The sequence below is a fragment of the Aptenodytes patagonicus genome, chromosome 2 (assembly GCF_965638725.1).
Source record: "Aptenodytes patagonicus chromosome 2, bAptPat1.pri.cur, whole genome shotgun sequence".
In the NCBI taxonomy this organism is placed as follows: domain Eukaryota; kingdom Metazoa; phylum Chordata; class Aves; order Sphenisciformes; family Spheniscidae; genus Aptenodytes; species Aptenodytes patagonicus.
Genome location: NC_134950.1, coordinates 135412173 through 135440129, shown reverse-complemented (window position 1 = coordinate 135440129; position 27957 = coordinate 135412173). Strand labels below are relative to the sequence as shown.

The following is a 27957-nucleotide window of genomic DNA, read 5'->3' as shown; positions in this document are numbered from 1 at the left end:
ATCACATGCATGAGGTCATAAGTTGTTCTATTGTTTTGACATAACATTTAATAGAAAGTTTTGATAAATTAGTTAGTTACAGAGGCAACTTTTGAGCAGTGATTGGCAAAAGAAGACTTTCCCATTTACAAACACACATCACTCCCAGAAGCAGAGCAACATGCTTCCATCCTCCTAAAGGACATTTCCATGTACACCAGTGCCAAGGTTCAGGCACCACCATCAGCTTCATTTAACAGATGAGACACAGCAATGCCAACAGCTCAGCGTGCAAGGCTATCCTGCGCCCTCAGGGTATGGAAAGGTACCACGGTGCTTTTCTGCAAAGTCCACTTCCTCAGGGAAAGCTTAACTGACATGAGTTTTTAAAGACCTCTTAGACAATCTGCTCAAGACGATGCAGGAACAGAGCAGAAAACTGGACCCAAGACTCCTACCCACTAGCTAAGCTGCAGGGCCGGGTTACTGATCACTGCCCCCCACAAACACACAGATGCCTGCTTGTTTGTCTGTCAGCCATCTCACAATCTTATGTGAAAGCACGGATAGTCCACCTACCTGGAACATCATCTTCCCAAGCCCGTATTTACAGTGATCTCTACTGCATTTCTGTCCCATTCACATGATTACAAAAAATTACAATGAAAAAAAGGCAAAATAGTTCAAAGCACAAAATGCTTTACTAACACTTTGCTGTTAGCCAAAGAAACAAGCAAAACATCTGCACTTAAAATGTCATACGGGTAAAATGATCATTTTTGTGGAGTGCAGCAGGGATGTTTCATGTGCACACACCAAAAGGCATCACTGTATCTCAAAGAGAAAGTCCAGAATGCAATTTAAACAGCTGAAACTTGCTAAGGTGAGTAAAAACTTATTAGAAAACAGAAATGCTGTACAGAGGCATAAATCCCTAAGGTGGTCTTAGTTTTTGAAAAAGAGGGGTTTTTTATTTCCTGCAGTGTGCAGTTCACATCCATAAAGCCAGACTACACTTAATAAATGAAAACCTAATCAAGTACCTCTCTGAGAGCCCTCCATTCCACTTGCTCCAGAGCGAAGGCATTCCGCACATCAAGTCTTAAACGAGCAGAACATCCACTGCGTTGCAGAACCCTGGATTTCCGCAGCCTGCTTGTTTGCTTGCTTACAAAAAGCAGTTTGTACTTCGCAGTTTTCTCCCACACTATTAACGCAAGCAATTCGGCTTCTACTGCTACGTTCAATTTCTGTTCCAGGCTTGTCTTTTTTGCTTCCTCCCCTTCATCCCTTATTTATGTATTTTCCACGGCAGACATACCTTAGTGAAACTGCAGAGCAGTAGCACACCTGATGGCAGCGCAGAGCGCTCACCCCAGGCATGCCGAGTCCACCCTGACCTCCGTAACCCCTGGCTGGACTGCCGTAAGTACTCAACTGAGTGGCTCTACTGGTAGCTCAAACACACCAACACTACACTGCAGAGCTACAGAAGAACGAACAGGCTAGAGCAGTAACTGGATACTCAGCAAAGCTCCTACACATTCCCACCTAAAGCATAAAATCCATACAATGCAACGTAAAGAACAAGTGGGAAGAATCTAGGTTCTTTCATAGTTACAGCTTTTACAGAAGACACTGTCATTTCCAAAGTAATGTTTGATGAAGCAAACAGCCTTTGCACGACATCAAATCTTCTTCTGTCAGTAAGAGTAGCCACCAAAGGACTGCTCAGCGCCACGGTGCCATCAGCTGAAGCGATGTTAGGCTGTATTTATGAGAGACAGCAAAAGACAGAGACATTACAAAGGTTTTCCAAGCAGCGCTGTTCCTGCCATCGCATAGCTCAGTTCCTTCTTACAAAACCACCGGAGAGCCTACCAGGCAGCGGCAAAAGGGCAAAATTCCCTTTGCTATTAGCCTTGACGAGTACGACGCGCTCATCCAGAACCAAAGCTCTATGGCACCCTTTAAGGAGAAACATCTCTCCTACCGCGTCCTTTTCCCCAGTCCAACTTCTCTCACTGCAGATCACACTTACCTCTCACTCTTACTCTGAGCAAACAGTAGCATTCCCCTTGCCCCACATATTTAAAGGTTTTTACTATTATTTTTGTCAGCAAGCTTAAAAAAAGTTCATAGGGAACGGCAGCCCTGCCCCATTCCTTCAGCAGTTTTAATGAACGAGTTCCGAGTTTTGGAACTTCAGAATTTGCCAAGGCCCAAGCACTGCTGCTATCAAAGTGAAATTTCTTTTTCCCAAGGGCAGGTGATTACTGTTACTGAGACTTTAAAATGGGCTGGTGAGACTATTAGTAAATTAAAATTCAAGCTTAAGTGACAATTTTCTTTTGCTCACAGCCCATGGACTCTCCCAAATACAGAAACGTTTTAGAAGTTAGGTATCCACCTGCAGTAAATTACCTGCACTGTTTGCCAGTGTCAGACTCTGACCTTGCCTCAGCAATGCCTACAGCTGAAATTCGCACTGGAGCTTGACATCTTCTTTATTGGGTGAGAAACACAGTAAGGCAGAGAACAGAGTCATTACTGCTGCTGGGGCCCGCGTGCTACGCAGTCACATTTTGATTACTCACCAAACAACACAACGCCGGAACAACCTGAAGATCACAGCAGGCACGCAGCAGGACAAGAGTGTAATCAGGCAGCTCTGTGAAGGAAACATTAAAAGGGAAAGATTGTTTCCAGTGAACACTGCACGAGGCTGGCTGCTGGAAAGGGGACTTTCTTAGCGGTGAGCTGTGTTATGGGGTTCTCCTGCTGAGCAAAGACAGATGAGCTGCATTTTTGAGGCCCACCTGCGGGTACAGCACCTCATGAAATGGATGCTGGAGACCAAAGCGATTCAATGCTGAGGACAGTTGTCACAAGTGCTCTGTTGGACGTTTGGAAGAGGCTGATCCAGCCCTTTCCTGCCTGCTTCCCAGTGTGCAGAATAAAATGGGACGGGCGATGGGTACAAGCCCCACACTGACTACCCCTGCCCTTGAGAAAAGGCAGCTCGTAGGAAAGGGGATTTCCTCCCCATCATTCTTGTCTACTCCCTAAGTATCTCCCCAGTGTTCCACTCCGAGTCTGCAGGCTGGACGAATGATTTAGGCCTCGAATAAAACAAGAACCTCCGCTCTCAAAATCTATACAAGATGCTGACTTCAGCAAAAACACAATTTGAGAGGAATGACATAGCTGAGACTGCCTTGGGGCAGGCAGACGGACTAAGTGATCCCTGTGGTGCCCTTCAAACTCTGCAACTCAAAGGCTGTAATTCCTAATAGAAGCAACAGGCATAAAACAGGTTTTGATTCTTGATCCAGCTACATTTACGCCTGGACTTTAGCAGCAGACATTATGTCCAAAGCCAGGTGATAATGCAACACACTCAATTAACTTGCGCCCTGCTGTTAATAGCATGTGACAAGTGTTACCACATCAGCAGGTTTCTGTTCTCTATTTCTTTTCTGTCTCCACAAATGAGTTAAGCTTTCCTACCTGGGTACTGTGCGTATATGGATGCACACTGACATTTTGCTGCACGGTGCCACGTCTAACTAATACCACACTGGACTTCCCTTCGTTATCTTAATGTCAGGAAATTCTTTACATATGAGAGAGAGGAGAAAAAGCCAGGAAAGTCTGTCTTGGACTTTGCAGGTAGCTTTTAATTAACACTGTGGTGCCAACTAGATTGAGAGGATGGCATTTGTTTGACATTTATGTTTAATCTCCTTCTTCAGCAGCTGCAAAACAACCCTCTAATTGCAGTGTCTCTACATTAAATTCATTTTTTTTTAAATATAGTTTGCACCTCAACAATATATGCTGTTACACAGAAGACAACACCTAATTTGTAATTCTCAGCATTTAGGCGGGAAGAACTCTGGTATGCAGTAAGAACAGAAATTAGCTTGCCAAACTGGAAGTGCCCACACTCAGCAGAAAAGTAGAGTTGAGCAATCTTGGGGGAATGTGTATTTTACAAGCAAAATCTGCCAGTGATTGAGGGCTGAATTTAATTCACAGCCAGGAAAGCTAAGCATGGTATACCAAACTCATAAAAAGGAACAGAACAAATTACGTTCGCTTAGCTCACCAACTGCTCAGAAAGAGCCATAAATGCTTTAACAGAGGGAGCTTCCAAAAGTAAAATTAAAAAAAAAAAAAAAAAAAAAAAAAAAAAAAGGGCTCTTCATTCACAGCATACCAGAGATGGCACTGATGAGGAGGTGAGTAGCCGAGAAGAGTTCTTCATCCTGAGGCTGGTATTTCTGCAACAACAGCTCACTCTGTAAGTTGCACCCTAAGAGCTGCAAGAAGCCAAGGAGGTCTTGTTGTGCAGGTTTTAACTCCTTCAGATCTGGCTTGTCTCCTGTGCAGATATCATCTAACTGGCAGTAAAAGAATAAGTAAAAGAGAAAGGAGAAAAGTTCAAGCAAAAGAGAATGCTAGCTCTATTCTGAAATTACTTTTATGAAGCAAGCAGAATTTTCTTCATCTTACCAGGTCCTCCAGGGCAGCTACCATTTCTTCGTGGAGCAAGAGTTCACAAAGGGTTTTATATAAAGCTCTTTGCTTGTCTTCCGGCAGCTTCACAAAGGGCTGGAACTGAGTCTTCAACCGTGACAGATCTTTCCCAAGAAAGCAGTAAAAAGTAAAACTAAGTATTTCTACACAAATGCCAGTAAAAACAGTTAATGTTTTTGCTATGTGTTTCATAAGCTCATTTATCACCACATCTTGACATCCTGATTTCCATCAGCACAAGTTATAATGCAAGGCTGGAACACATCTGATTATATTTCCCTGATGAGCCAATGAAGCATCAATGAAAATTCTAAGAAAGAACAGCTACCAAGGATCAACATTTGGTGTTCGGCATTTTTAATATTTTAGAAGTCAGTATTTTAATGTTAACTGAACTAACCATATATTAAGTTTCTCACTTGAAAGTTCATCTCCAGAGAATGTTCGTTTATAAGGCAGAACGAAGAGTTCTGCTCATAACTTTACTTCCTAATCTGTGGGTTAATGTGAATTACAAAGTCAATGGTATGAGTCCATACACAGAATTACAAGTTCCTATTGAGATTCTAAATTGTTATTGTCCTCATATTTCATCAGGTGCATCAAAGAATTACAACCTTTCACCCCTGACCTAATTATTATTACAAAAATCAGGACAAAAGTCTCTTCTGGGTTCAAATATTGAATCCATTACAATACATACAACAGAAGCACAAGAGAGTTCACTGCATTCCTTTCCCCACAATTCAACTATGACACAAAATCAAAATGTTTTATGACATTAAATTACCACTTTGCTAAAAGAAAAGAAGTTTTCAAGTCAATAATGCCAACCAGAAGGTTGGAATGTGTTTTTCCGCATTCCAAAAATTCAGGCATGCAAGCATTCTTAACTTTGTTTAAAAGAAATTTCCCTTCATGTCACTCCGGTCAAGAAACGTGCTCTCTTTAAAGATGCCTTTTATATCTAAAAATTACTTAACTGGGGGGGGGGGGGGGAAAGCCCAGCCACAGGCAGATATTTTTTGTACCTGACGCAATCGTATGACTATCTATACAAATAACAGAAGAGGAAACCTACTTTAAATTGCTTTAGTGGAAACAATTTTTTTCGTTTTTTTCCAAGAGACAGTTCAGGTTAATTAATTAAAAGAAACCTCCAAGCCTTTTAAGCAAGAAAGGCATGTCAAGCTAAAACAAAAAACAAAAACAGTGACATGCCATTCTTTCACAAATAGGTGGTTTTTTATATACACATGGAGACAGAGTTATTCCTTTCAAACAAGTCTACACTCGAGAATGACAGAATTCATTTCAGGACAACAAATATCTATTTTGGTCACAGTCTATTGAACAGCCATGAACAAAGGGTGAAATTTAGAGATAACAAAAGTGATGTTCATCATTAGAACCAGCTGTAAGAACTCTACCAAGAACTGATGAAAAGTAAAGTGTGTTCTGAGGCCTTGATTTGTCTTTCCCTTTTTCATTCCTCTGGTGACAATCCTGCCCCTTCCTTCCACATCCCTACAATAAACAGGTTGTGCCTGGCTCATTATACCAATTTGCAAACTTCCATTTAAATCACATTTTAATTTCGTCAGCCTTAGTTGATACCAAAGACTTCTATAAAGCCGCTCAGAAAATAATGCGTCTAAGTGAAGCCGGGGGAGATGTCTTCGTAATTTTTGAGACTTAAAATAACCTTTAACTGAGAAGTTTTACTGAGAGTATTTTCCAAATCATGAAAAAATATTTTCAGTGACCCTTTCTGAATGAAAACATAAATCATCACTAATCTTATAGAGCTTATCTGGAATGTAACAGAATTGGCATAAAAACCTGGTTCTGTAAGATCGTATTTATGACAAAGGGATTCAGGATGTTCCTAGGGAACAGTCCACTGCATATACCTATTGCAGAAGTAAATTTTTCTATTCTTTCAGTGCATTCCCCCAAGAGTTCCTGATAAGGCCTATTAAAATGAATTAACATAATTTCTTATGTACTATTGTACGAGATTATTTCCTCCTATCATGTTGCTTAACTCACTGTAATGTAATCATGTAAAGCATCTCTGGTAATACCTTGTTTCAATACACTTAAAGAAGCATCACTGGGAATGCTGTTTTTAGCCCCAGAGTACATCTCATTATCAACAGCATCTGGCTGGTAGAGAAATAAAGCATCTCTGAATAGTGCTGAATGGGGATAAGTTGAGCCTTCTGTGCTTTCTTTTTCAAAGCCTCCTTGCTGTTCATCTAGCAGACAGAATTCTGTAATTAGAAATTCAATTTTAAAAAATTAATAAAATACACAAGCAGTTACCAAATGAGATGCTAGCTTATATTATGTAGTGTTCTTGCATGCGATTTCTCCATGTCTCATCTCTTCTAGATGGGAAGAATGCCAGTGGTTGCTATGTATGTGAATTATTGAGCATTACTGCAGCCCTGATGTTTGCACAGACAAAGGTGCTGTGGTGCAGCTACCAACTACAAAATGTGACTCCAACTCCTGCAAATTAAAGTAATGCAGACAGCAAATAACGTGAAAACTTCTGACACCGTAAACCTGAATGCTGCATACAAGAGATGCAGGTATGAATTCTTCAGATTTTCTACCAATTAAGAGATGTGCTGTAATGCGGGCTACAGGATCCACTCATGATGGAAACACATGAAAGCATTTTCTGAGATTCCTAAGAACTCTGAGAGTCACTCACAGAACTTCTGGTCATGGCACTGATAGACTCCTCTTTCTGAGCCAAGCCACAGGTCCATCTTCAAGTTCTCCAGATGAGTGGAAAATAGGGGGCTTTTCAGAGCCTCTAAAGGACTTCACCCAGGCATGTTCACGAACAGAATCACTCTGCAATATACTCTGTCTTTGAAATAACTTCACGAAGAAAAATAACACACCCTGGCTGGATTACCCTTTCTGCCTTGTCTTCATGACGAGCACTGGCCTACCCCACCCAAACAGGACCACAGATTTCTTGCCACCCCAATGCCCCCAACTTGATGAAGCTAAGGGACTCCTGGAAGGTACCCAGGGAGCCTTTGTAAGACTTATGCTGAGAAATCTGGAATATCAAGTTCTGTGCTCATGTGTCCAATATTGTGCCCCAAAGATGCAGAATATAATCAAAGCCCTATGTATTATTTTGATCATCTTTTATTTGCTCAAATGCAAGATTTGAAACTGTACCCCTGGCACTCTGCAGCAGGCCTGAGGACAATGCAGGCAGGCTAGCAAGAGGAACTCAATTTTAAAGCAATACCTGACAGCAAAGGGAAAAAAGAAAGGAACTAATCAAGCACAGTGCTCACATGTACCAGGCACAAAACCTAAATATAACCTTCCTCCAGTTGTAAGAGTCTGTCTCACCAAATTAAGGACATTCAAAGCAGATGAGAAAGCATGGAGAGCAGTCCATCAGCAAAAAGCTTTTTCAAAGGGAGAGCAGACAAAGAAATCTCTGCCACAGAGAAAGAAAGATGACAGAGACCTTTATGCCTGCATAACCCTTCACAGAGAAGAGTGAGCTACAGAGGAGCAGAAAGCAATTAACTCAAATTAAAGAACTTCCCAAAGCAACAAGACTCCGGACAGCAGCTAAGGCACCATAAGGCCAACATGCTCATGTTAGTTTGACTGATAATAACAAGGCTTTCATGCGAACCCTGAAGAAGGAAGATAGTGCTAATAAACTACCTGCCCTTCTAAGGCAGAGCGATGCTAATAAGGGACATCAATACAGAGCATCATGTGAAAAGTTTTAACAGATACAGATCCTGCTGTTAAATCTTGTAAAAGGACTCGATTCAGAGGAAAATACAGGACTCTGAAAGTTTTGTATTAATAGGACTGTTAATTAATTTTGTATCTCATTAATTTTGTCATACTCATAAAAAAAAAAACCCAGAAGGAAAAATAAGTGAATGAAAGAACATACATAATACTGTGATATTTTGCCTATTGAATTCTGTTACATCCATCAATGACAAACCTCCACTAGTGCAGTTAGATCTTGTTAGTTATTCAGAAACATTAACAAAAATGGAAGAAAACCAGAGATGATCAATGAAAACAATCAAAGGCAAAGAGACCCCTTTGCAGGGAGAAGCTGAAAAGATTAGGGCTGTTTAATTTACAGACATTTAAGAGGAAGCAAGTCACACATACATAGCAATGAACAGAACAAAGCAAATCAGCCGGGTGCTACTATACCTCCTGTTTTGTAAAGCAAGAACAAGAGGACTTGCAGTGAAACTTTAGAGACGCAAAACTGCAAAGCCTTTACAGGTACAGCTTTTACATGTAGTGGAAGATTAGCCTGTAGAAATCAAACATAATGATTACAGGAAAACGTTATGGCAAAGGGATCAGAAAAGGATTAGGCCTTTTTTCCTTTCATTTTTTATTTATTTGCAAAAATGTCCAAGCATGTCCAGTCACATTAGCCAGAACGTTTTAAAGGAAGTTTATATACCAATCTTCCTTATAGGATAACTCAAGCACTATCAGTGGCAAAGAAAAACAAACAAACAAAAAAAAACCCTTACATGCACCTTATTCTGTAACCATCTGTGAAGAGAATCCCATTATATTACACCAGCTACTGGTCACTTTCAGTCTCATGTGAGAGGACTACATTAGTCTCTGGATTTAACTTCAAAGGCTAATTTTATTTCCATAAACAGAAATTATCACTACTCAGACATTAAGAAGTTGAAGGTTAGGCTTCACCATACTTATTCTTGTTGGCAAATCCCTAATTTTGTTGTTAGTTCCTCCACTTTACCTTCTCAGTGACAGTCAGGCAAGGGAAGATAGCACAAATGAAAAAAAAGAGGCAAGACATAAGTTGTTTGAGATAAAACATGAAAGAAGCTCTGCTGGTTTTGAAGCTTAAAAGACATAACATTAAATATGAAAAAAAAGTAGAAAAAGAAGCAGAGGTGGAAAAAGAGCAGAGAAATACAGATCGTTAACAAGACCCACGTATTACCAGCTAACAGGACAGAGGAATTTCCATCTAGAAATCACTTAAGTAGGCTATCAGCTATACACCTACGTAGTCAGATAGCCTTAATTGTACCTGATTACTCTGAATTACAGTTCTATTATGCCCATGAAGTCAATGCCCTCTGGTATTTCTCTGTGTTCAGCCTATGTCAGAGCAATTCCACATTTCAGAATTTTTACAGGTTACATGGTATTTACTTATATTCCTGAACCTACAGACTTCCTTAATATTAGAAGTCAGTTGAAGGAGAATGATGGAGAGTATCTCCTCCATTTCTTATCCAAATAAAGTGCATCCTGGATTCAATTCTCAACTGCACTTCAATTATTTCTTCAACGTATCTCCTGTTTCTCTCCACATCAGTCCTTTCCAACTTCCAGCCCTACACAGTCCATCTGATTTCCTTCCTTCTTGCATAACATCCCCTGAAACCTCCTTTAGGTCGGGGAGTTTAACTGAGGATAGACAAGAAAGAAAAAAACAGGTGATTCTGCAGAGCAGAGTTACTACTCCCCCCAATTTCAACTTTTTTTTTTTTTTTAAACTTGACACCTGAAAGTATTCGACCTGAAATAAGTAAAGCATGACCAGAAAACATACAAGGACATTTCTGCAACCATTCTGAGAACAATCTATATATGAAAGTGTAAAATAGACAGCAAAGTTTAAATTCCAGTCCTATACTTTGAGTAATTCTTTTCTTAGCATGACTGTTGTCTAAACATTCCTGGTTGATTGTTGATTTATATTCAGTTCACTCTCCCTGCCAATAGGTGAAGGCAACATCACGGGCTGACGGCCAGCTAGCTAGAAGCAAAATTGCAGAAAAAGACCTGGCCAACAAATTCAAGAGGATCAGCAGCGTGCCCTTGCAGCTATTGAAATTTGCTGCATACTGGGCTGTACTGGCAAGAGTGTAGCTAGCAGACTGATGAAGGTGATTTTTCAATTTGCGAGACTGCATTCAGAGTGCTGAGTCCAGTTTTGGACTCCCCAGTACAAGACAGACATTCACATACTGGAGCAATTTAGCAAACAGCAACCAAGATCGCTGAGGGCTGGAGAACATCGTGTATGAGAAGAGGCCGAGAGACTGGGTTTGTCCAGCCTGGAAAAAATATCACTAAGGGGGAACGTTATTGCTATCTATAGCCACCCAATGGAAGCATGGAGAGAAGACAGAGCCAGACTCTTCTGTATGACAACAGGACAAAAGGCAAGAGACAGAAGTTACAGAACGGGAAATTCTCATTAGATGTGAAGAAAGAAAGAAAAGTTCACCATGATGGTGGTTAAACATGAGAACAGGCTGCCCAGAGGGGTGATTGAATCTCTGTCTCTGGAGATATTCAAAATTTGAATAGACAAGGATACAAGCAATCTGATCTAACTCTGAACTTAGATCAAACTCCAAAAGTTGGCCCTGCCTTGAGCTGGGGCTTGAGCTAGCTGACCCCCTGTGGTCCCCTGAAACCTAAATTATTCCGAGTTTATGATTTATGCAAACAAGTGAAAAAGCATTACTAAATCAGAAGAGCAGCATTTCACAGCACAAATAACTATCAAGGCAATGGAGACCATACAGCATCATCACCTTCATACACAGGGAAATGCAAAAATCATTGCCCAACAGACAGCTCTGTCCACAGTTGAACTGCATGCCACAGAAAACCGGCTTTATACTTACCGAACTGGCCACTCTGCTTTATAAACAGTTCAATTACACCGTAGGCAATAGTGGTTGCAGGAGGAATTTCAAGGATCACACTAGAATCCTTCATCATACTTCCATTTTCACTCACTGAAACCTAGAGGACAGATTTATTCACCATTTATCTGATTCAGCTATTGTGTAGCTTAAACACAGAATTAATTAAGGGGAAAAAAATACAGAGAAAGAATGTGCTTTATTCTCCATGATGTCTAACTAAAGCACATGTTACATTTGACATCTATGAAAGGAACAAGATGAGCAGCGAGGTAGAAGCACAATGCCAAGAGCGGCTCTCGAACTCTTAGCTACCCTGTCCTAGTACAAAGCTGAGCTCCAGGTGCAGCTCTTGCCACACATGAAACACTGTGTCACTAGGAAATGGGCACCCACTTCAGTATCCTGCCCTGCCCTCTTCTATCCTGACACCCTTTTTGCCCAGCTGGAGACTGGTACCAGGAAGATGGCACTTGCACAGAGGGTTGTTGAACTGCAACTCCCAGATTTCTGCTACTGGAGACACCCTGTACACAGAAGTGATTCATCTGCAGCTTTAAAAAAAACTTACAATGAACGAGCATATGTTTTGACTTTGGTAATTCCTTCTCAATTCATAGGCAATTTTTCAGATATCCTCATAATGCAGTTAATCTCTACTCCCACGATCGAAAACAAATAGCTTCTCAATAAATATTAAAACTCAGTAGACACTGCAAACATTTTTGATGAATGATTACTTGGCTTTCCAAATAAATTTGCTTCAGCAATGCTTTTTGCTCTTCAGCTTTCACTGAATTGTTATATGTTTGGTTTATGTTCTGCTGTAGGCAGGAATCTACATAGAAACTGAATCACAATTTGACAGTATTGATGGAAACCAGATTCCAGGCTCACACAAGATGGCATCTTTTGCAACGGAAAAAGCATTTTACCTTTCTGAAGCTTCACAACTAAGCAGTGCAGTGAGTTCAATACGTTGAGGAAGCATGAAAAATAATCTGAAGTCTATTTGGAGAAATCATAATTTCTTCTCCAATAATCTGCAAATGTTCCATTCCTTGCAGATTTTTAATAACTTTTACCTTTAGTATTTTTGTACTGCATCCCATCACACCGCTGATTTTTTCTTCTGTCTGGATATGTTCAGATATTGTACACTTCTGAGTTGTTATTATCTTTTCTCTCAAGATGCACAGCACTTCACGTTTTCTTTCTATTACTTGTTGCAGTAAACTACTGTTCAGATTTATTGTTCTGAAAAAGAAAAGACACCATTAACAACAGAAATACTAGAACTGAGAAAAAATGTTTTCTTAATTGCTTGTAGAAGCTTTTATTGTATAAACAACAATGGTTTCTGTATGAGCAGTCTCCTCAAAATTATTATGTTCTCTTTTGTTATTTGGTAGCAGTAAATATCTGTATTACACAGTAAGTCCCAACACACAAACTGAATTCTTGATTCCTTACTCTGAGCAAAAATGGCAGTTGTCTGGCTACTTTCTAAGCAAAAAAAGCAAGGGAGAACTAAAGACAACTTTAAGCTTCCAGTGTAATATGAAAATAACCAGCCAGGCTCGTGGACACTGGATTGAATCCTCTGCTACTGTGAATTCACACTGACATTAACTTGCCCATGGCAGGGGATGCCGACTAACCATTCTCTTCAGAGTCTCATGTTAGCACAAACAGCCTCAGTAAGTCAATGGGTCACATCCTGCAGTCTTTACTCAAAAGAATTATTTTAACCAAACAAACAAAAGACCTGTGCTCGTGGTCCATATTATGAACTCCTTGCACCCTACTACATACATTATGCATGCACACACACAATAAAAATATGTATAATAGCATAATACATAATAAGCATGTAATATAATAGTATTATCCACACAATCACAAAGCTCTGCTTAGAAAGAGCAAAGTGAAGTTGCAGTAAAGCTAGTGGAAGTTAGGAAATACATAGCAAGCAATCTTCCAGTCTGGTTAGTTTCTCCCTTTGTAATCAAACCCCACCTTTCCTTACAATAGTTCTAGGTTTTCTCTCTCTTACCTGACCAAATCAAGTCCCATTTCTTCCTTCTCCTTCTCATTCATCTCAGCTTTGTCCCACAGCCAGCCAGCTCACCCATCCCACTTCAATTCTCTATCTCCTACCCTCAGATGACACCAGCTGCCCATGGCTCCCAGCCTTAGTCTCCCCTCCTTCTCACAGTTCACTGTTACCGCTTTCCAGCCCTGTCTGGCCAAACTCAGTCTCATTTATCTCCTTGTCATCATTCATTCCTGTCAACCCCTGTCTTTGTACGTCCTTCTACCTGCTGCAGATGCGCCATCAGTTGCTTCTTGACAGGGGAGGTGATGTGGGCTCCTTTGCACTCAAGTGCTGATGTCCAGACCCACCCTGGACTAGGACAGCTTGAGGCAACCACCACTAGGGATGCTGGTTTAGCCTCTGAAGGCCCATGTACAGGCAAAGGAGCGCCCTGGCATGCTGCTGCCAAATTTTTAAGTTCTTACTCCAAATTCTGAGTCACCAGAATTTCTCCTTGAGGGATGAACAGCATGCAAAGAGAGCAACACCTCAATGTCAACCCTCACAGCTTCCTATGGATCTGTTTCAGTGTTCACTTAAACCCTGAACTGGCTGAGCGGGATCAGCACCAACCAAGTACTTCAAAGGGCTGGATGAGAAAAGATAGAAAGGATATAATGGATTTTGGGATTGGAAAAGATTACTTAAAAAAATCACTCGCTATAAACTCCTGTGTTACTCATCCGTATAACCTCACAATTTACAATTAATGACCGGGACTGTTACAGTCAAAAGAATAATTAACTGTGGGAGGGACCTCAAACCTCTAGCCCATGCCTCCAACTTAATGAGTCATCCCTACTCCACAACATAATTCAGTGTGTGTTTAAATGCTGCTGGAGTTATACCTATAGTTAGGTATGTCTTAGAATGAGTTAAGAAAGTGAATGCCCAGAAACAACAAGAGAGGATTATTTTCTAAGAAAAGATGACAAAATTCAGTACCCTGTCTTCTGGGGTGTTAACAGTCTTTCTGGTAACAGTTAAAGCAGCTTCTTAACTGTACTTGATTGATTAAAGTGTGTCCATTATATTATACTTTTGCAAAATACCCACTGGAGGTCCTCAGATGAGATGTCATATTTTCTATGAACAGATAACTCTAGCACGACAGTTGGAAGATTAAAAGATTGCTATCCCTGGCTCAACTTACTCAGTCTTTTCTCCTCCCTTTTAATGTAAATGGCTATTCATAGGGCTAAATGGCAATTCCCAAAAAATATGACAGAAAGACATGTCTGACTCCACTTTGTTTAAATCGAGATATCTCCACTTTTAATTAAAAAGTTTTTGATCTATTAGAGTCTGGAGTTTTGGATTTATGCAGTCTGTATAAGTCTAAAGTCAGCTTAGTTCTTTATTAAATTAAAAATATCCTGAGGCAATTTTTGATCTTTGGAGAGTTACATGCTTATATGAAGGTTCAATCAGTTGGAATGAACTGTCTGAAAACCTTGAAGTTGATTGTTTAAACAAGGGAAAGAAAATACCTCTGAAGCAATGCAGCAGCCACTAGAAAAGCACCCCCAAACATTCCTGAGATTATTAATATAACTTCTTTTCTTTTAGTGCAAAGCCATGCTTTATGCTTGGAATGCAATGAATCTTTGGATTAAGCAAAAATTGAAGAAATGTCAAGCAATCACAAACACCGCTGCTCTTAGAAGTGTCTGCCAAACCAGAACTATTAGTTATCACAATAACAGACCACCAAGCCTATCATACTTCACAATAATTATTTATGATTTTGAAGAGGTGTCCTAAGCATCTTGAAAACACAAATTAAGGCACTAAGAACTTGCAATTTTAACATTTGACCTAAGAAGCCACAGGGGAAGAAATACAATGAAGAAGCACAAAAGCAATTTGTCATTTGCTTTTATATGATGTATTTTTTTCCTTCTTTAGAGGATGACAAACTCACCGGATATCCCCAAAAGTTAGAGCAAAAGAAACAAAACAATCAAATATAGAAAATACAGATTAAATAGAGATTTGCTGTTTCTTAATGAGTGTTAACATAAGAAGCATATAGAATATGATTTAACTCTATACAAATGAATGACCAAAGTAATTCAAGACTTTCTTCCATCTACTTCTACAGTATTCTGTCTTAGGTGGGACTGGCTCAGACCCCCCTCATGCTCCTGGCTTTGAGGTTCAGATGCAGAACTAATAGCAGAGTGGCAGAGCGAAAGAGTCAGAAGACATAGGTAAACTTGCAATGAGGCGCAGCGAAGAAATTTCTGAGGCAGCGCTGGATGAGCTGCCACAGCACTGGAGGCTGTGCAGCGACACTAACACCATGGGGGCACAGAGCTACCTGCTTTGGTCCCCTGATGCAGCACTGCCGCAGGCACTGTGTCTCGGAGGTAACTTGGGGTCCTCTGCACAGAGCTGCATTGTGTGGCAGAGACGGCCACTGCCTCAGCCCCAAGATTCAAGTGACTTCAGTGGGATGTGTTCAACTGTAAAGCCAGCAGAAATGCTTTCCTCTTCCCACTAAGTTTAACGAGTACCGGATTCAGGGCTTTAAAACACGTAACCCTTACCAACAGCTGCAAATACCTTTTCTTTTAGGACAGCGCAGTCAAATGTTCTCCTCTAAACTTCTGGCACTGAACTTTCTATCATAAAACCCCTTAGACTCTAGGGTTGTGTGTGGGCACATCACAGGTTATCACTGGGGCACAGCCTGTGGAAGGCAAAACATTCTGCTCTTCTCAGCGACTCAAACAGGACCCAACACGAGGTAAGCAAATACCCAGCTTATCTAAATTATCATTGAAAATAGCTATCAAGAGCAAAATGCAACAGCGTTGAAGTTTGACAATCAGAGCAGGGCTTAAAGTATTGCAGGGCAATGGCTTCTGAATCTATGAGTGTATTTTTGCAAGAGCTGAACTCATATGCTAGCATAACACTGAATATCAAGAAGGTATCTGAATAACAAGAGATGGTTGAGTTAAACCCCTGAGAATACATGCATGCAGGCACAGGAATTGCATTGCATTTTTTTTGTTTCACAGGTCACGTTTCAAAGCTTTTATTTCTGTTCTACAACCATCACTCTTATCATCTCTTCCACCATTGGTCACACCGGTCTCGTGTGACCTGTACTACATCACTGTACTCCTTCCCACCTTAAGAATCTGAGCTGAAGTACTCAAAAGTAACACTATATAAAATACAATAAGATGTTAGTTTGCTAAGTCCCATTATCAACACACAGGGTATGAGCTTGTATAAATAAAGATAATTTAAAAGATAAGGATTATGGGTTTTGTGTTTGATTGTTTGTTCTGCTTAAATAACCTTCCTGAGGTCAATGATTTACTAGGCTGGAAGCTCTATAGGTCAAACATGAACAAGAAAATAATTTCTTTGAGTTTTGGTCTCACTCTCTCCACATTTAATTGGATTAAACACTTCCACTCTCCTATAATGCAATGGCTTCCTTCACTTTTATTCAACCTTTTTCTTCTTGCATGAGGAAAGCAGTGGAGAATAGAGAGGCACAAAGGCAATTTGCTGCAGACTGGAAGCAGAAAAGAAGGGAGAAAGGAAGAAACTAATGGAAGGCAAGAGAAAACAGACAACACCTGGCAATAGAGCAGGCTCTCACAGTTAAAGGAGAGAGCAGGAGCCTGCTCTAAACCCAACAGCTGAGACTGAAGGTCTTTCCTTCAGGCACAGAATCTCTGACCAGACCGTCCACAAAGGAGGGGGGCTAGGACCATTTTTCCGTCAAATCCTGTCTAGTCTTCTCAGTAACACACCCCACAAATTCTCAAAGCAAGGTGCTTGCCAATTTACTATGAATACCAAAAAGAATGGTTACTGCTGTGAGTACTCTCCATCCTCACATTGAAGTCTGTGAGGATGAAGGCAACAGCACTGTTGCCTGCCTGTACAAATTTTCACTAGTCCAAACTACACACGAGTGAAAAACCTTTTCAGTCCTGCACTGGGCAATGTCAGCTCAACACACCTCCTCTCCCAGCTACAGAGACACGGGTGGCCCACTCTCACAGCCTCGCCCAAATGCAACTTCTTCCATAACATCCACATGACTAACTTCAAAACCTCTCTTACTGCTCGGCCAGAATTCCTCAGCTTGTTCAGTCTTCTCCACTTCATGTATAACGCACAATAGTCTGATGTCTTCCATACAAATGCTGCTTGTTGCACAGTGAGAGCCTTCACCCAGCTTTGCTCCTTCTCTAACAGAGACCTCTAGATGAGTGCCACGGAGTAAAATCCACCAGACCTCACTCTGCCACTGTCCATCAAACACAGACGCATAATATTTCTTTTGTTAATCCGTTTCAAATATAACCTCTCTGACCTACTTCTTACAGTCATACTGGAACACGGTATCTGCTACAGTCAGCTTATTGATAGCATTTCACAATTTTCTGTACACCATAACCTGACAATTACTTCATAGAACATCTTCCCCCAGAATGCCAGACTTTTGAGAGTGCAAGTGACAGATAGTTCTTCTATTTTCTATTCGGCACCCTCCTCAGTTTTTAAATCACAGACACACACAATTGATTTTATTCAATCCTGTCTCAACATCCCGTGACTTCATATTCCCATGTAGCACCTTTGGTAGAAAACTGAATGGTTTTCTCATTATATGCACAAATGCTCTAGGAGTTTTAAAGAATAAATAACAAAATGGGCTGAATTTCCACTGTACTCAGATTAGGAATAGGCATCTTTTTGTGTCTCAGTGTGGACAATCATTGAATCAATGAAAGTGCATATTAAAGTGCAATATGCAATACTGTAAAAATAGCTTTCAATCATGCCAGAGTATACTACTACTAACACTTACCCTGTTTTTCTAATATGCTAACCATAGAGTTAGGAATCATTCACATGAAATGATGGAAGTGTGACAGGTAAACCTTTCTGCAGCTGATGTGGACTGACTGCTGCGACATGGTCCTGTTTCTTTCTCTCTGCTGTCACTGTCCTCTCAGAACTTCTATTTCAATCACCCAACAGAACTTAGTGAAAACAAGCAAATTTGTTAATCCATGAGAACTACAAAGATTACAACCTCCTCATAATCCTTTTCACTGCAGGGGAGAATACAGAATGGCTGAGGTTGGAAGGTCATCTGGTCCAACCCCCCTGCTCAAGCAGGGCCACCTAGAGCAGGCTGCCTAGGATCATGTCTCCAAGGAGGGAGACTCCACAACCTCTCTGGGCAATCTGTACCAGTCCTTGGTCACCCTCTATTATTGAAAGAGCCTGCTTCTGTCCTCTTTGCATCTGTCCTTCAGGTATTTATATACATTAATAAGATCCCCCCTGAGCCTTCTCTTCTCCAGGCTGAACGGCCCCATCTCTCTCAGCCTTTCCTCAAATGTGAGGTGCTCCAGTTCCTTCACCATCTTCGTGGCCCTTCACTGGACTCTCACCAGTATGTCCATCTCTCCCTTGTACTGGGGAGCCCAGAACTAGACACAGTACTCCAGGTGTGGCCTCACCAGTGCTGAGTAGAGGGGAAGGATCACCTCCCCCAACCTGCTGGCAATACTCCTCCTCATGCAGTCCAGGATACCATTGGCCTTCTTTGTGGTGAGGGCATGTTGTTGGCTCGTGTTCAACATAGTGTCCACCAGGACCCCCAGGTCCTTTTCTGCAAAGCTGCTTTCCAGCCAGTCAGCCCACAGCATGTACTGGTGCCTGGGGTTATTCCATGTGCAGAACTTTGCACTTCCCTTTGCTGAACTGCATGACGTTCCCACCAGCCCAGCCTGTTGAGGCCCCTTTGGATAGCAGCATGACCCTCTGGGTGTATCAGCCACTCCTCCCAGTTTTGTGTCATCAGCAAACTTGCTAAGGATACACTCATCAACACAGATGACTAATGAAGACGTTAAACAGGACTGGACGCAGTATTGTCCCCTGGGGTACACCATTAGTCACTGGCCTCCAACCAGACTTTGTACCACTGATCAATACCCTCTGGGCCCGGCCGTTCAGCCAGTTTTCAATCCACCTCACTGTCTGCTCATCCAGCCCATACTTCATCAGCTTCTCTATGAGGATCTTATGGCAGACAGTATTGAAAGCCTTAAAACAGAAGATGGAAAATACTCTTAAATCCATAGCAATCTCACTTAGTTAAAGGCATAGGACTCTGACCTAAAATCAGTATGTTACAGTACTCTGTGAATTAGCAAGCACAATGTAATACAAAAAGCAAGAATAACGTAAAATAAAATATGCCGAGTTTATATACCTAAAAGTACCATTTAACTTTATTTTTATATTGCATATTATGTTAAGAAGTGTGTTCTGCATTTAAAATGTCATTGCTTCTGCAAAACAGGAAGGATCTCATCCCACATCCTTCAGCTGTCATCCCTTTTCAGAAAAGGAGAGCCAGTGTGGCATCAGGAATCTAATTAAAAGATCAGTAGGATTCTCCTTCAGATGGTCCACATAAGAAGCGACAGCAAACCGATTTGCTGCCACTCAGCACTTCCAGCTTGCTGAACCTTGAAGACTTAGTTTAGAAGCCATATCAGCTTTGTCTATTGTTTTTAGTTTTCTGCTATTTATCTGCAACTTTGATTTAAACAGCCTAATACAAGAACAACATTTTAAAATGCAACTTGATTAGGCTATATATGTAGAAACAGTAAAAGAAACAAGAATGGATCTAACAAGAACAAGCAATGTATGTCATTAGATGAAATCAAGAACACTTAGCTGACTCTCGTCTCACAAGGACTGATGGGTAAACATCCTCTTAGTACCATAATGCTTTGCATCCAAAAATCACTAACTTCTAGGCACCAGCACTCCCGAATTCCACACAATGCTCCATGAAAGACACGAAAGCTAGAAGCTTGGACACAATCCATCATAAATAATAGAATATTTATGAATGAGTACCTGGAATTTCATTTGTAAGGCATTGCCACAATTTCCAGTGAGCCTTGGCATTATGCTGAAGAAGAAAATAAAAATTATGCTATCCTCATCGTTTTCAGTGACCTGGCAGAAGCCAGACTGACTGGCTATCAATTACACACTTTGCATCATAAGCCTTAATAAGCTATGAGCATCTATGAACTAGCTCCTTGTATAAAGGGGCACACACATTAATCTCATTTACAGTTATATTCAGATCAGTGTAGAGCTACTGATTTTCCATACTCAAAAGAAGATAATATATTTGTAAATATTGAGTTACATTCAGGATTATAACCTGTGCTGAAGTAAATTTGATTTGCTATGGAAGGATTATTTGTTTCAATCAAGTAAGTAACTTACTGCAGAAAACTAAGTAAAAGCTTACTGATCTAAATAGAAGTTACTCTAGTTTGGTTTTCTATAGGCTTCTATCTAGTGTTAGAAACAAGATTCTAAATCTTGACTGATGCTATTTTCCTGATACTAGATGCATACTAATTTTACAGGCCTGGTACACAAATTTAGTCCAGTATTTTCTGCTTTTAATAAGGCATTTACTACAAAGATAGCAAGGTGCCTTATTAGAATAAGTTTGTTGACTTATGAATGCTCACGATAAAAAGAACAGCAGCCATTTGTTCCTGTGAAAATGGAGAATTGATTATTTCTAGAACATCAGTGTATCTAAAGAAAATTTACACTGCTTCTGACAACTTTTGCACTGATAACAAAAACCTATCATCTTTATCTTCAGAGCATCAGCAAAGGCTATTAAAATGTATTACACCACCTCCTACAGATCTAGAGTACAATGCTGTCGCAAATGAACCACCCTCATCTCCCACGAGTCAAGGCCAATATAGAGTAGACCCCTGACTTGTCAGCTGGTTGCCAAGTAGGCTTTGGTCCATGACTGTCTTACTGCAAGATTAAATCAATCTCACTTCAGAGTAGGACAGGAAGAGTTGCATATCTTGTAAAATTAAGATTATAGTACGGAAAACCTGGGGTTTTCCCCTCAGTTAGTACGGCATATAACAGAGAGCAATAGATCTATAAACTATATTTTGTTCAACTACTAGAACATGCATTGACCATGCTTGCTCACCTTTACTACTCCTTCAGCTTCAAATAATCCAATTTTCTAGCACAGTTGCTCACACACACACAAAAAAACTATAAAGCATGCTTACAAGAATATTGGTAGTTCTGAATTCAGCTTCCATAGCATTTGCCCCAATAACATAGAGAAACGAATCCATTTTTTTTCCAGACTGTTATCTCAGTACAGCCCCCCAAAGAAGGATTTGACCGTTGTTCCACATGGTAATTCATGCAAATACATAAGACAAAATTGCAGAAAGATGTTTTTAAAATTAAAGCAAAAGGTTTGACCATCAAGCTCTCAAAATCTGGAAATTTTCATTTTGGTATATATGATTTATCACCTGAGAACTTACAATAAAAATAATTCTCAAACTATGGCAACACTATCGAATCACTTGTTCAGTGATCACAGCTGGCCCAAGCCTTTTCAGCTCAGTAATCTTTCCTGGCCATTAGAATGCCCGCATTAAAAACCATACCTGTCCTTGACGTCTTTCATAAGCTGCTGCAAGTCAATCTCCTGCTTTCTCAGGTTTCCAAATGAGGACTGGTTTTCCACATAGCCCTTCCCTCCAGCTCCCAGGCTGATCTTTCCAAATGAAGTTTCAATACTTCCTTGAACAAAATCTTCAAACTTCCCCATATATTTTGCAAAGTCAGACTCCACAATTACTAGGAAAGCAATAAAAGTAATTTCTACCTGTGAAGAAAAGTGCTAAAACGGTCCTGAAGTGATTGGAAAAACATAATCTTACAGAAAATATCACAAGTTAGTGAAGGCAAGGAACAGTATTGAGCAGGTAAATAATGAAATTTACAGCTCTGTAACTCTTACTTCTGCTTCCTGCTTCCTCCATATTTTCATCATCTTCGCTCCTTTTATATTTTCGCTATCTTTTATATTTTGCCATTTTAGGAAAACATAAGGTGATTGAAAAGCTGAGCTCAGATGCTATGGAAGATTTATAAAGAATGATTGAAACTTACTTCAGCTACAAAGAAAAACTATAAAGCAGACCTGCTTGTACAATAGGGTTAATATTTTGCCATTATCTTGACATACCTCATTACAGGGCTATCCCAAAGCTCACTGAAAACCAATGGAAGCATCTAACTGGCTTAAAACAACACTGAATCTTATACACCTATAAACCGAAGAACTGACTCAGAATCAGCTAATCTTCCAAGCCAGCTACAATTAACATCTAAACTAAACATCTGTTTTCCTGTATGGAACTGTGACATGCCCAGAAATATGGGATTCCAGATCATTTATCCTAAAACCTGGTTAGGACTGCTGGAGCTGGATGAAGAAAGAAGTACAAGGGTCAAGCATTTTTAACAGTCTGTGCAAGAAGAAAGAAAGCAGTGGTAAAACTTGCTTGGCCTTGCCTGTGCAAGCATTCCCTGGGCTACTGTCACCAATAAGACACTGTTTATCCAGTGTTTTTTGACCTAGAGCACAGTATAGTTTCACGCTACTATCACATTCTGGAATCCCCCAAAAATATTCTAGGGGAGCTCCTGTGGCTGCAGACAGCACTGTTATTAAACATTAGGACTGTACAGCTTGACAAGCTTCAGCACTCAATTTCAGTAGTCTATCTAGGCGAAACATTTTTTGTTTAAACATTTATTATTACTCGTTTTAGTTAAACGAATAGTCAAGTGAGAAAAGATCCAGTCATCTCATTTCCATGGATGGAGAATACTTCAGAGCATTCCTCTGAAAGAAGCCCTCTAGTAACACGATTGAAATAATAACAAAAAAGATTAGGCTTTGCATTCTTTTTATCTGCAATAATAGTGCTGCCCGAGTATGGCTTTACCTGGTTTTATCGGTTTGTCTTCAGTAAGCACATCACTCAGGGTGACTGTCAAGAAATGATACTTGGGCTTCTGCCAGCACCAGAATTTCTTCCTCTTTGTAACTATGCTCAGAAGCTGCAGCTTGTCTGAGGCATTCAAGTGGGAGACAGGGATCAAGTCACCTCCACTGTCAGTTTCTCTCACAAAATTCTTTGTTGCTTTTGCAAACATCTTGAGGAATCAATTAAAGTCTGAAAGAATACATTCATTTTTCAACAGCTACAGTTGGAAAGTATAAATATTTACATTGTTACTTGAAGAAGTTCTTCATAGCATTGGTATTAATGCAGGAACAGTTAGTGTTTTCACCCTACCTTCTCCACTCTGAGCTGGGAATCATGACAGTTTAAACCACTTAGCCCAAAGTAAAAAGGTTCTCACAGTAACAGACGAAAGAATTTTAATTAAAATTTTAAATAAGCAACAGTGAATAAGCAAAGAACAATGCACTGCAAACACGATATGAAAGGCTTAAACATTACAATAATAATGCATGAAATTTATGATCATGCAGATAACGAAGAAAGAAAATAAATGTGTGAGAAAATAAATATTCCAACCTACAGCTGAAAAGTTCCTTCAAGGAATGCTCACAGGTAATTAATCTGTTAGGGAGGAAAAAAAACTTACACAGCTTACCTGAAGTTCTAAGAAAAAGCACCTACTAATGAGCACCCTGCAGAGACCGGCTGGGATGACAAGAGCACCGGTGCAATGGCAGAGGATTTTTGCCTCCCCGCAGAATCCTTCTTTTATTACCTAACATAAAATTATCTTACTCCATATAAGGTAATTGGGTATTATTCATACAAATTATCTTGATCTTTTTAATAGTGAGTAAACACATATAGGGATAATAAAAATTATTCTACAAAAAGCAACAAATATCTGTGCTGGCATCTTTGTGACTAAGTTTTGTTTCTGAACTACGCCCCTGGAAAGTCCCAATTCATTTTTTTCTTTCTGAACCTTTTTATCTTCAATGTTTTCCAATTTCCTATTTCCCATTAGCATAACTACAGCTAAACTGAACATGTGTTATTTGCAACTGTTATTCCTATCTGCTAAACAGCTACATACATCTTCTTATTCAAGCTTTTAAATGTCTTAAATTAAAAAATATTGGCATCTCTTATTGTGTAAGGTTTCCTTTATCCCAAGCAATGCACTTCGCTGTATTTACAAGGAACTTTTTCTATACGGGAAACTGGCTAAACTCACAGGAGAAATGATAAAAATGACCATTCACAAGTGCTAAACACACAATTCTAATAAACTGATTTTTGATCTTTTTAAAAAAAATCTAATCTTTTTTAGTTTTTCAACTCTGTGCTACTTGATCTAATGATACTTCCAGAATTAAATCATTTTTTTAAAGTTGGCAGTATTCCTTTGAATCCTCCAGCTGACACTGACTGGAAAGTTCAACTAAGATCATAAGATGTTTTAGCTGGGTACCCACACATTCACGATTAATTACCTGTCTTGCTCCGCAGAGATGTTAGATTTGTCATTTACACATACAGGCCAGACTAAGTTAGAACAGACCTCAAACAAAAATTGGTATTGCAGTGGGTACTCAGGATTATTGAGATAAAATGGAAAACTGAATAAAGATATTAGTGGTTGGATTGCAGGCTCCACGTTTTAGCATCAGCTGGAGGACAGAGGAAAAAAAAGCCTTTTTGCAGATGGGAACTTACCTTTCCATTAGCTTTTCCCAAATCCCATTTCAGACAATATTTCACACAGTATTTACCAATTCATGTTGAGGTTATCTACCTCCTCATGAAACCCCTACAGCCTCCTCTTAGTTCTCTACGTGAGCAAGTAAAGGGTGTTTCCCAACACCACCTGCATCGAAAGGATTTGAACAATGTCAAAGTCCCATAACATTTTACTGAAGAGTCTTCTGGGACTTTCATTGTAATTGTGGCTGCAAAAAACCAGCAGCACAGTCCCAGCTATATGCACTGGGAATACTTCCACTGACTTTCTTGTTCTCTGTCTTTTTCCTAAAGTCTGAACTGAGATTGATTTTTCGCATTCTTAAATTTCTCCTCCTTAATTTCCCTGGTTTTAATCTCAGTGAGAACACTGTAACAGAATAAGCAATGCAGCTCCACTGCAGCAGAAAAAAAACCACAAAACAAACAAACCAACCCCCCAACAGCCAAAAAAACTAGTTTTCTTTTTCCCTAGGACTTCTTTTGCATGACACAAAAAGGTTGTATTTCACAACCAACCAGACAACTGATTTGTAATGGAGGGGACCGTCAAGAAATTTCTCATTGCCTGCATTAGCTGCTCTTCCCCAGCATAACCTTTCTTCAAACATTTCTGTGCTTTACATGACTGTTCACTCATTCTGATCCCATTCCTACATAACCAACTCACATGGGCAGTGTGTCTGAAAAGAAAAAGGCCCGCCAATTTCTGAGGAGTTTATACTAAGACAAATTGCAAAAACCAGTTCCTATGATTTGGCATCGTTACACACTCACTAAATCTCATGAGAAAACCCATTAACACCATTCTATAAAACTTCCAATTTGTGGTGGTTTGTCTTCACTCCCAGCCACCATGCTTTTGACTAGCAATAAAGGACATCCGGGAAAGACCACAGAGCGCTTATGAGGACTGCTGAGACTCACCAGGCAGGAAAGATGGGACTGTCTTCAGTCTCAGAGTGAAGACGTCAGCATCTCCCACGCTTCGCTGTGCTGGGAACGTCTTTGCAGGGAGCATATTTGCTTGTGCAGCTGTACCTGCAAAGCAAGAATATTCTATCCAAATTCCTGTTTATGTTTCTTTGGATATAGTGCCTTTAATACGTTCTAAAATGCACCCAAATATCTTGTTTCACTAGTTCACAAAACAAAGACGTAGAGCAACTGAATATGCCCTTAGCCAACATCAGGGAGTTAAGACATCTACCAGGATCGACGGCATCCTGACTGAATGGACATGGAGAGGTTACGGACACAGCACTAAGAAAACTCTGCCTTTGGAGTTTCTTCCTCTGGAAATTTTGTTAGAACTGTGCTTCGTTTGGTAGAATTAAAAGGAAAGGTATCAAAGGCGGTAGGAAAAGCCTGTCGGAGTGAATTCACTCTTGCAGATTGATAGCTAGGCGTGAAAGCAGAAAAGAAAGGAGGAGTACCTTCCTTGCCACTGAGAAATTTAAAATTAGCCTGAACCAGGGCTACAGGAGGATCATTCAACGAAGGGGATGAGATCAAGTGAAGATATTTACAGCAACCTCATTGTTTACTTAAACAAATTTTATCCTGCTTCTTTCCTTTATCACAGCTCCCTAACTCAATATAGTGGGACATTAGATCCAAAGAAACATTTTATGAATAATCAGTGTTTACCTTTGTCAGCTCAAAAGCAAGTTCTCAACAGTTGCCCGGTATTTCTTACGTTCTGTATACACATACACTGACCTTTACAAAAAGTACAAAAAAGGGTTTTTTTTTTTTCCATTTAACATAAGATTACCCAGCACACCAGGCACAGTACACAGGGAACTTGGGAAGAGGGTGACAACTGGATGGCCAAGTGTCAGCACATCCCTTGCCAATCCAAGTTGTAAGGAAATAGAGCCCCCCGAAGGCCAAAGATGACCATGCAAGAGCTGCAGTGTCAGAAGAGCTGTTAGGCGTTAACTCTGCTGTGCAGCAGCAGTAATGGCCTTTGAATCCTAATGAAGCCGGAGTTTACGCCGAAAGGCAACTAAAGCGTGGAAGTGATGACAAGCAGGACGTGTGTTTTATTACAAAACCTTATAGTTATTTTCACCTCCTTTCTAGATAATTTAAATTAAAAAAACAGCCATAAAAGCTAATACGCAAAGCCTAGCAGGGATGTTCACACAACGAGTTTCAGTCCTTGAATGCACGTGGTCCCCGAAAACACATCCAATAAATTTTAGCCCTGGATGTAGCCCTTTTTCGTGCCTCGAGGACCTTACAGCACATGCCTCCAAGGACCTGACGCCGCACAAAACCACAGCAGCTCGATGCACCCAACAGGGACGTGGTGGCCTTACCCAGGGCTGGCGGGTGCCATCTGGCGAGGCGGAGGCACGAAGGCCCAAGACGGGAGCCGCACACTTCGGGAACGGGCCCGAGGCGTGAGCAGAGACAAGCTGCCCTTGTCCTGGGTGGACAAAACAGGCCACCTCACCAAGATCCGCGCTGAGGCGGCTCAGGCGGGCGTCCGAGCACGGGGATCCCCCTCAAATGCTCCTGCGGCCCCGCCGCGCCACGCTTAACCCCCTCTCAGAACCACCACACGTGAATTGCAGCCATTCAGCCTTGTTCTCCCCCTCGTGAAGCCGGAGGGCGCATACAGGCAGACAGGGAAGGAAAGCAGGACTCGGGTAGTCAGCGAGGCGGCCGCAGCGGCTCCTCCTGGGCGTGTGACAGGGTCGGGCGGGGCGGCGGGGGGCACACGGCGCGCCGGGGCCCCGCTCCGCCTGCCCCGGCCAGCCGGCGGGACGCGGGGGACTCAGCCCGCCGGGAAGGGAGGAGCGGCGGCGGCCGGGGCCCCTCAGCGGGCGCTGGGGAGGCGGGCACGGCCAGCCCCACCGCCTCCCTGGGCCCTCTCCCGTACTCACGGTTTTCCCGGCGATCCCCGCCGCCGGGCCCCGAGGATGCGGCGAGCTCCGCC

The 27957-nt window shown here is 41.0% G+C and overlaps 1 protein-coding gene across 3 annotated transcripts; it reads right to left on the bottom strand.

Annotated features, from left to right (window-relative positions):
- Positions 1-10: 10 nt before the first annotated feature.
- Positions 11-27957, bottom strand: GSDME (gasdermin E). Of its 3 annotated transcripts, XM_076331323.1 has the most exons (11): positions 27905-27957; positions 25935-26048; positions 23241-23438; positions 21891-22083; positions 12347-12518; positions 11241-11361; positions 6609-6797; positions 4498-4625; positions 4202-4385; positions 2577-2650; positions 11-1747 (listed from the first exon to the last, which is right to left on the bottom strand). In XM_076331323.1, exons 2-11 carry the CDS (start codon positions 26026-26028, stop codon positions 1517-1519), a joined length of 1584 nt encoding a protein of 527 aa, XP_076187438.1. In that variant the 5' UTR covers positions 26029-26048; positions 27905-27957; the 3' UTR covers positions 11-1516. The 3 variants fall into 3 exon arrangements, with proteins under 3 accessions (XP_076187438.1, XP_076187436.1, XP_076187437.1); XM_076331321.1 differs by lacking the exon at positions 27905-27957 and having other exon boundaries at positions 23241-23471; positions 25935-26003; XM_076331322.1 differs by lacking the exons at positions 6609-6797; positions 27905-27957 and having other exon boundaries at positions 23241-23471; positions 25935-26003.